General features: G+C 43.0%; 1 protein-coding gene across 1 annotated transcript in view; it reads left to right on the forward strand.

The window, feature by feature from the left end:
• phlpp2 (PH domain and leucine rich repeat protein phosphatase 2) overlaps positions 1-10,482 on the forward strand; it is a 122,263-nt gene that overhangs the window by 16,418 nt on the left and 95,363 nt on the right. The window contains exon 3 of the mRNA XM_060940804.1: positions 2,184-2,317. Coding sequence (XP_060796787.1) covers positions 2,184-2,317 — 134 coding nt within the window. The remainder of the gene's footprint in view (positions 1-2,183; positions 2,318-10,482) is intronic.

Raw genomic sequence — 10,482 nt, forward strand, 5'->3', positions numbered from 1 at the left:
TATTAGACGCGCTTCAGCATCTGCCCTTATTAGACATGCTTCAGCATCTGCCCTCATTAGACGCGCTTCAGCATCTGTCCTTATTAGACGCGCTTCAGCATCTGCCCTTATTAGACGCGCTTCAGCATCTGCCCTTATTAGACGCGCTTCAGCATCTGCCCTTATTTGACACGCTTCAGCTTCTGCCCTTATTAGACGCGCTTCAGCATCTGCCCTTAGACACGCTTCAGCATCTGCCCTTATTAGACGTGCTTCAGCATCTGCCCTTATTAGACGCGCTTCAGCATCTGCCCTTATTAGACACGCTTCAGCATCTGCTCTTATTTGACACGCTTCAGCATCTGCCCTTATTAGACGCGCTTCAGCATCTGCCCTTATTAGACGCGCTTCAGCTTCTGCCCTTATTAGACGCGCTTCAGCATCTGCCCTCATTAGACGCGCTTCAGCATCTGTCCTTATTAGACGCGCTTCAGCATCTGCCCTTATTAGACACGCTTCAGCATCTGCCCTTATTAGACACGCATCAGCATCTGCCCTTAGACACGCTTCAGCATCTGCCCTTATTAGACACGCTTCAGCATCTGCCCTTAGACACGCTTCAGCATCTGCCCTTATTTGACACGCTTCAGCATCTGCCCTTAGACACGCTTCAGCATATGCCCTTATTAGACGCACTTCAGCATCTGCCTTTATTAGACGCGCTTCAGCATCTGCCCTTATTAGACGCGCTTCAGCATCTGCCCTTATTTGACACGCTTCAGCTTCTGCCCTTATTAGACGCGCTTCAGCTTCTGCCCTTATTAGATGCGCTTCAGCATCTGCCCTTAGACACGCTTCAGCATCTGCCCTTATTAGACGCGCTTCAGCATCTGCCCTTATTAGACGTGCTTCAGCATCTGCTCTTATTTGACACGCTTCAGCATCTGCCCTTATTAGACGCGCTTCAGCATCTGCCCTTATTAGACGCGCTTCAGCTTTTGCCCTTATTAGACGTGCTTCAGCATCTGCCCTTATTAGACGCGCTTCAGCTTCTGCCCTTATTAGATGCGCTTCAGCATCTGCCCTTAGACACGCTTCAGCATCTGCCCTTATTAGACGCGCTTCAGCATCTGCCCTTATTAGACGCGCTTCAGCATCTGCTCTTATTTGACACGCTTCAGCATCTGCCCTTATTAGACGCGCTTCAGCATCTGCCCTTATTAGACGCGCTTCAGCTTCTGCCCTTATTAGACGCGCTTCAGCATCTGCCCTTATTAGACGCGCTTCAGCATCTGCCCTTATTAGACGCGCTTCAGCATCTGCCCTTATTAGACGCGCTTCAGCATCTGCCCTTATTAGACGCGCTTCAGCATCTGCCCTTATTAGACGCGCTTCAGCATCTGCCCTTATTAGACGCGCTTCAGCATCTGCCCTTATTAGACGCGCTTCAGCATCTGCCCTTATTAGACGCGCTTCAGCATCTGCCCTTATTAGACGCGCTTCAGCATCTGCCCTTATTAGACGCGCTTCAGCATCTGCCCTTATTCGACGCGCTTCAGCATCTGCCCTCATTAGACGCGCTTCAGCATCTGCCCTCATTAGACGCGCTTCAGCATCTGCCCTTAGACACGCTTCAGCATCTGCCCTTATTCGACACACTTCAGCATCTGCCCTTAGAAACCTTAACTTCTGCATTTTTATGATAAAAGTAGTTGATAAGTCAAGACATTTTTGGCATCTGACAGTTTTCTTCTTTAATTTTGCATTGGAGTTACGAGACTTATAACGCTAACAAGTAACAGATGACTCAAAATTGACATCAAAATCCTTATTTTTTTTCTATAAAATTCTACCCCAGAATGAATCTAGATCTTCTCTGATGTCACGGAGACATTCCGGGGGCCATCCTAATCGCAACCTCTTTCTGTCTTGGTTTTTATATTCATGGTATAAACTATTAGATATCATTCCAGCCCCATAGGCTCCGCCCATAAAGCTTAAAGGTGAAAGTGTAGCATAAAATTGGAAGTGAACAAATTAGTTTTGAAGTAAGTGCGTGAATATTTGAAGGGGATATCTATGAGAAACGTTTGGCTGAGACTGTTGTTCATGATTAGCTACCATACACGTCTTGGGAAAGGAGGAAATTACGTGTATAAATTACGATTTTCGGTCAAACTGTTTGTTTATTCCTCACTTGTCAGGAGGCTGGACTCATCCGAGTGTCCTCTTCAGATGGTGTATGATTATCTGACCACTATGGGCTACGATGATCCGATGCGTGTCCAGCAGGAAGCGGCGAACTCTGACCTCAGCTGCATGATTCGTTTCTACACCGGTGAGTACGTACTACCAGTCAGTGTGGTGCTGTTAGAATAAAATGATCAACAACAAACTGCAGTGATGACGCAGAGGCATTGCTAGCAGCTCGAAGTGTTTTATTTTTTTTTAAAGTGACGTGGTACTTTTTATCCATTTATAGTTATATGTAATGCTGTGGAATGTACCGCAAACTAGTTAGTTCCTGTTTTCACGTATGTTATAGCAGCTGTAAACAGTCATTCCCTCACCAGCTGCTTTTTCTTCTCTTTCTTGAACTTAAGACAAAAAACCCTGCAGTTTTTCATGTTACCAAGAAACCGCAAAAACGTAAACTCCTCTATCTTGAAGATATCAGAGTTACAGCTTTACATCTCACTGTTGCAAAACGCTCACATTGTAGACTCCTTCCGTAATCGTTCAATAAACAACATTCTCTGTTTGAAAGCTGCCCAAGGCTTGGACCCAGGAACTCAACAGTGCCTCCCTGTGACATCCAGTTTCACGTACATGCGCAAAATGTTGTCGGCTTGGGACTTCTTATTTTTCTCTGATTATCTCCGCCCAACAGGAAGTCAGCCATTTTGTATTTTGAGATGAACCCAACTACTACAGCGTTTATCAGATGCAAACCCAGTTGGCTGGGCATGATGAGAAGATTAGAAGATATCCGTGATGCTAAATTGTGAAGGAATTTTTGATATCTGAAACGGTGTTGCCACGGTGATGCTTCACCACACAAACAGGAGGGGTGTGGCATAATTCCACATTACGTTGTGTAACATGTACGTTCAGTGATGCGGCATAATCATAACTCTTGGTGCTTGGACCCCTAATCGCTGCTTAGAATCGATTCCTTTTTGGATGTTCTTAGAAATTTAATTTTCAGGACGTTTTGTTTGTTATTCGCCACTGAGTTACATAATACAGCCTGTGTTTCCTCTCTCATGTGTTCTAATGTCCATTGTATGTTCATCATCATCATCTGTCCGATATTAAACACTGACCTGCTTCTGTCCATCATCGTTCCTGATTGCTAAAAATGTTGGGAATTCCTCACTGATCATGTGACTCAACCATATAACCGTTTTATAACCAAGGCTCTGAGTTTTCATTTCCTCACACCACTAGTTTATCATTTATCGACCCTTGTCTTTACCTGAGCGTGCAGCAGGGTGATTCTCAGCTCGGCGCTGAGAGCAGAGAGAACACCGAACACACAGCTGGAGTGTGATTCTCACCAGTTTAGCACACAAATGTGTGGAAATTCCCTGCAGGCTCAGATAGAACCTCACGCCTCGGGCTAGTACCTGGGAGTTCCCTTTCAACTGCACTCGTGAAAATGACAATATGGTGACTACATGGTTGAAAGTGCGCCTCCTGAACACAGCATGCATTAAATCTTCCAGTGATGCAGCTCAGCCATGGCAGCGCTTCAGCTACCACTGACACACACAAACTACGCCTCTGACTTTTATAGGGTGCCATTACTTTTGTCCTGATTGAATGGCTAGCCTTACAACCCCAATTCCAAAAAAGTTGGGACGCTGTGTAAACTGTAAATGAAAAAACAGAATGTGATCATTTGTGAATCATGGAAACCCGATATTTCATTGAAAACTGTACAGTGTATCAAATGTTGAAAATGAGAAATTTTATTGTTTTTTAAAAAAAATATATATGCTTATTTTTGAATTTGATGTCAACAACACGTTTCAGAAAAGTTGGGACGGGGGTGTGTTTACCACTGTGTTGCATCACCTCTACTTTTAACAACACTGTAAACGTTTGGAACAGAGGAGACCAATTGCTGTAGTTTTGAAAGAGAAATGTTGTCCCATTCTTACCTGATATACAATTTCAGTTGCTCAACAGTTCGGGGTCTCACATCTTTGTCATATTTTGCACTTCATAATGCGCCAAATGTTTTAAATGGCAGACAGGTCTGGACTGCAGCAGGCCAGTTTAGCACCCGGACTCTTTTACTACGGAGTCATGCAGTTTTAATATGTGCAGAAAGCGGTTTGGCGTTGTCTTGCTGAAAGAAGGAAGGCCTTCGCTGAAAAAGATTTTGTTTGGCAGCATGTTGCTCTGAAACAGCTTTCTATATTTCAGTGAAACTTTTTGGGTTTCCATGATTTGCAAATTATCGCATTCTGTTTTTATTTCCAGTTTACACAGCGTCCCAACTTTTTTTTGGAATTGGGGTTGTATTTGCTTTCTTTCAAGTCCACCTCATGGACAATTCTATGATTTGAAGCCAATCAGTCAAGGTTCACATTTCTGAGTCTCTTTATACGATACGCATATTTACATAAAAGCTGCGATGAATGATTTACGAATAAGTTCCTTCGTATCTGAAGTGATGCGCAGGGATTACTGTTTATTTTTATTTTCTCATATTTTCATATCACTAGTCGTCACTGTGTCCTCTTGTGCAAGCACTGGGTGGGGCAGTGATGGAGACGGGCAGTCTGGGTACCCTCGTGCCCATGTGACTCTGCCCCTTTTGAGCTGACATGATGAAGAATGGTGTCTGATGTTGGAAGGAAAGCGTGCGTAGTCTTTAATTGTATGGCACAACATGTTAGAATGACGTGCTTCGGCGCGTTACAAAGCACTTGTTACAAAGCACTGACACTGGAGACTCCTTCCAAAAGCGTGAAATCAAATTAGCGGCGCATCCACTGTATAAGTCCCTGTGAATGGGCTGCTACGATGGAAACGATTACGTTTTAGAATGAGCGTGTTAATAAAAATAGAAACCTTTTATTTGTTTTAGCGCTGCGCGTCTGTCAGAGCTGCTGTGATAGAAAATTAATCAACACTGAGTGGAGAATTCAGCAGTGCTGTGGTGTACTGTATAAACAGTTAATGACTGGCTGAATGGGTTGATTTATGATTACGAGTTGAGCAGAAGAGATAGAAAACTTTAATAAACAGGAACTCTGTGTGTGTGTGTGTGTGTGTGTGTGTGTGTGTGTGTGTGTGTGTGTGTGTGTGTGTGTAGTGGGTGGAGAGGGTCAATCAGTGCAGCTGTCGCTCCCGGGGGAAGTGAGACTCGAGTTCTGGCTGGTGTTCCTCCAGAGTTAGACACAGTGTCCCGTTGGAAATAAATCATCTTTAGGCCTGGCTCTGGCCATTTAATGAGATATTGATCTTAGAGAATGTCAAGAGAAAATGAAAAGGAAATACAGGGTGTGTGTTCGAGTGTGTGTGTGAGAGAGAGGAAGTCCAGAGCTTAAAGGTGTTACTCTTGGACCCAGACTGATGCCTGAGAGACTGGAGATCATCTCCTCTGTCTGAAGCTCATAGCTGTTTAACTAAGAGTTTATCATCATCAGAGATGATGAAAATGAAACTCATTATGGTTCTGTTTACTGAGTGCACTTTTTTAATCTCATTTATATGATCCGCATTATTAATCAGCGTCCGCTTCTGGACTGTTTCTTTTTCCTTTATAAAGGCATTATTGGTTTGAGTAACATCAATATTACTGTGATTTAGATTATTTGAACGGAAGTGTTTTGGATCGGCTGCACTGGCATCATCATCATCATTATTATCATCATGAGGAATAACATGGACTATGGAAGCCTATGGAATGCCATTTAAGGCCAATTTCAAACATATTGTATCCATCCATCCATCCATCCATCCATCCATCCATCCATCCATCCATCCATCCATCCGAGTCTTTCCTAGAACATTTTATAAGGTTAGAGATCCAGAGCAGAGCATCTGAGCCCATTCCTCTTTACACAATCTCTCCAGATCATCCAGGGTCCTCGACCCTCTCCTGTGCTCTCTCTCTCTCTCTCTCTCTCTCTCTCTCTCTCTCCTCTTCAGGTTTTCACTGGGGTTCAGCTCAGGGGACTGAGATGTTCAGGGCAGAAGCTTGATTCTGTGATTCTCAGTGAACCATTTTTGTGTTGATTCGGACATCTGCTTTGGATCATTGTCTTACTGGAAGATCCAACGACGACCCAGTTTTAGTTTCCTAAAACGCAGAGGAGCCAGATTCTGATTTAAAATGTCCTGGGATTTCATAAGGCCATGGACCCTCACAAGGTTTCAGGGCCTTTGGAGGAAAAACAGCCCCAAAACATCACAGAACCTTCACCATATTTTACAGTAGGGATCGGGTTCTTTTCATTACAGCCATCCTGCTTTTTACACCAAACCCACAGCGAGTGTTTATTTAAAAAAAAAGCTCCATTTCTGTTCCATCAGACCAGAGAACACATTTCCATCAAAGTTGTCGTAGCGTTTCACAAATTTCAGGTGCTTATGTTTGTGGTTAACTGACAGAAAAGGCTTTTTCTGGAACCTTCTATATAATCTGTTGGCATGGAGGTGGAGCCTGATGGTGGTTTGGGAGACTTGGAAACCCCAAGATTTTTTTTTTCTTCAAATTCACCAACAGTTTTCCCATCCTTGAGGATTTTTTTTGCCTCTTCTACGGTACCATCTTACCATTTTTCCAGTGTGAGATGAAGTGACTTCACCAAAAGTTTTTTTTTCTAAACCTTTTTACTACCAGAGCGCCAATAATCATGGAGGGCACTGTGTATATATAACACTGTAAATATAACACGATTAAATCATTAATCAAGTCTTCCATGTCACGTCCGCAGAAAGGCTTTTTCCTCATTTTTATTCTGACCAAATTTTATCTTGATGAAATGTGGAACTACACTCCCTCTTCACCATCTCTTTGTCCTCCAGGTTTGCGTTTCTTGTTTACTAACTGATTGGTCAGTCGGTAAAGAAGCACTTGACATCACGGGACACGTTTCTGGTGAAAATTTGAAGCTCTACTGTGACAAAACACACGCTTTCTACATTTCAGCAGCCACTTCCTGGCCATGATGTGAACGTGGGGAAATTCATGCGACCTCTTTCATCTTTAAAGCGTCGCCCGTCTGATTTCACGGTCTGATAAAAAGCCACACGTTTATTAGATGTAAACGAGTCTTTGCGGTCCAGAGTCAGAATCACCGTCAAAATGGCGACACCAAGGATGAACTCTCAGCATCATTTCCTTTTCTACTTTTTTGCCTCCACCACTGAGTGACGTTTTCAGGTTGTCCATCTGTTGGTTCGAGATTCTTGTTAGTGCGATATCTCAAGACCGAGTGGTTGAATGTTGATGGGATTTGTCTGGAATTATTCTGTCTACATTCACTGGATATGAGCAATTGCACACTCTGATTAGCTACTCTACTACTAGGATATCAGCTCATATACCATGGGTAGAGAAAAAAATGGTGGCTTTGTTATCAAATATTTAAAAGAAACAGAAATAGCTAAAAGAATATAGGGGTGCCCCCCCCCCAATATCTCCTGTTCCACACTCCAGCCCAGTCGGTGGTGGTAATGCACCTTTAAGTTGGTTTGCCAATTGCTAAAAAAACCCTAAAGAAGAAGAAAATGGCGGAACGTGTTGCTGATCCAACCGAGGATGAAATAAAAACTCTACTCGAAAACAAAACCCCAAAAAATGCAAAAAAAAAAAGCGCAACAAAATATGGAATGAAAGTATTTGATGGTAAGAACGTATCTTTTTTTTCAAGAATTATTATTATTATTGCATTTTCCACAAATTGCTCCTGTCATTTCGCTGGTTTGTTTACATTCTAAGCGGAAATTATTTTGTCGGACGTTTTGGATAAAGTTTTTATTGACTGAATTTGCAAAAAATAAAAATAAAAATGCTCCATTTCTCAAAATCCAGGGAATGTGGATAGAATAAAACAGTTATTCCACTCAATCTCGTCGTACATGGATTATAGCTGACTCGGTGCTACGCGCCTCGTCGGCTATCAGCTCATGTACGAGTTGATTTCGTGGAATAACTGTTAATTATCATTCTAACCAGCAGATGAACTGATGAGATTTAGATTTAGATTTTGAGATTTTATCTATGAGGTGGCACGGTGGTGTAGTGGTTAGCGCTGTCGCCTCACAGCAAGAAGGTCCGGGTTCGAGCCCCGTGGCCGGCGAGGGCCTTTCTGTGTGGAGTTTGCATGTTCTCCCCGTGTCCGCGTGGGTTTCCTCCGGGTGCTCCGGTTTCCCCCACAGTCCAAAGACATGCAGGTTAGGTTAACTGGTGACTCTAAATTGAGCGTAGGTGTGAATGTGAGTGTGAATGGTTGTCTGTGTCTATGTGTCAGCCCTGTGATGACCTGGCGACTTGTCCAGGGTGAACCCCGCCTTTCGCCCGTAGTCAGCTGGGATAGGCTCCAGCTTGCCTGCGACCCTGTAGAAGGATAAAGCGGCTACAGATAATGAGATGAGATGAGATTTTATCTATTGCATTGCCTGTTTGCACCGTGGGTCAGAGAGGACTGAAATTTCATCTGTGCTGTATGTCGAGCATGTATAGCACATTTGACAATAAAGTTGACTTGACTTGACTTGAATTGATCCAAATAAAGTCAAGGTCACAGCAAGGTCAAATGTCATTAATAGCTTTCTTTGTATTTGAAGTATATTTGAAGGGTGTTTCAGGTGTACAAATTAGTAACACGATGTACGAGACTTGTGCGATAGCATCCCCAGCATTGAGTTTGACTTTTTAAATCTCGGTAACAGTGCCATGGTATCGCGGTATCTTCTGGTCTGATCCAGACACCTTTTTAGTAAATGAGCAACACTGTACAAGCGTGAGGTCCGTAAGACTGTAATTATGTACTCGAGCTTTGCATGTTGCTCACACAGAGGCAGCCATGGCTTAAAGGTTAGAGACGCAGTTTGGGGTCCAAAGGGTTGCTGGTTTGATTCCCAGGACCAGTAGGGAAAACATTCATGGCTGAAGTGCCCTTGAGCAAGGCACCTAACTTCCAACTGCCCCTCAGGCGCTGGATATGTGTGTGTCCTCGTTGTATGTTGCTCTGGATAAGAGCGTCTGCAAAATGCCTATAATGTAAACTTTAGCTCAAGTTCATGACAGAAGAAAATTCCAGGACTCTATAGTTATTAATAGATTCTATTATCTGGCTACTACGTTTTTCTTTCGGACCCGTGTTTAAACACAAGGCAGTAGCATACGGTGCGAGTTGTAGAGTTAAAATCCTGCACTTCTTAATCAAGTTAATCAACGTAGCTTTTTATTCCAACTGCATTTTAACACATATTTTTTTAAAGTTAATTTTGTTTATCGTAATCTACTGGTCATGCTTGTTATAATTAGTTCACAGAAACGAAGTACGATGTTTCTTTGATGATATGACTCCGTTATGCATATATTTACCTCTGCCAACTTGGTTGGAGGAAGTGTTGTTTTTGCTTCCACTTGTTTGTTTGTTTGTTTGTTTGTTTGTTTGTTTGTTTAAAAAATAGACCTTTTAAACCTTGACCAAATGTGATAATGTAATGAAACTTGAGTTATTTGATTAAGCTGACAAATTCTCAGTTCTGGTAACATTTACCCGTTCTCTACCATGGTAGTCTGATAGCTGATTTGGAGCTGGTGCCAAATCTCAAATCAGTTCTTCACATTTCAACAGCTAAAGAACCGGCTCTCAGCCAGGAAAATTGGTTCCAGAGCTGCACCAACACTTTGCTGGTCTAGAACCAAGAAACACTTGGGTCAGAGCTTGGGGGCGGGATTAACGTGACCAACAAAACCAGCTAAAACTTTGCGACTGCCATTTAAAAAAACAGAGCTAGTGTAACGTCTAGTCCATCCATCCTTGTTACCTCCAGCAACGTTGCTGGAGGAGGTTGTGTTTTCTGTTTTGTTTGTTACTTGCGAAAATCAGAAATTTTTGCACGTATGTTGATCTGTCCGTTTGTTTGTTTGTTTGTTGGTGCTCTAGAGTCATAATTTCTTGACCAATCTTCACCAAAATGCACAGGACAACTCAAAGACATCATTAGTTTTTGGTGGGTCAAAGTCAGAGGTCAAGGTCACCAAGGTCATCTCATCTCATCTCATTATCTGTAGCCGCTTTATCCTGTTCTACAGGGTCACAGGCGAGCTGGAGCCTATCCCAGCTGACTACGGGCGAAAGGTGGGGTACACCCTGGACAAGTCGCCAGGTCATCACAGGGCTGACACATAGACACAGACAACCATTCACACTCACATTCACACCTACGGTCAATTTAGAGTCGTCACCAAGGTCAAATCTTGTAAAAAAAAAACCACCCACCTAATCGGCCATAACTTCCTTTTCT

This window comes from Neoarius graeffei, chromosome 15, assembly GCF_027579695.1.
Source record: "Neoarius graeffei isolate fNeoGra1 chromosome 15, fNeoGra1.pri, whole genome shotgun sequence".
Taxonomy (NCBI): Eukaryota; Metazoa; Chordata; class Actinopteri; order Siluriformes; family Ariidae; genus Neoarius; species Neoarius graeffei.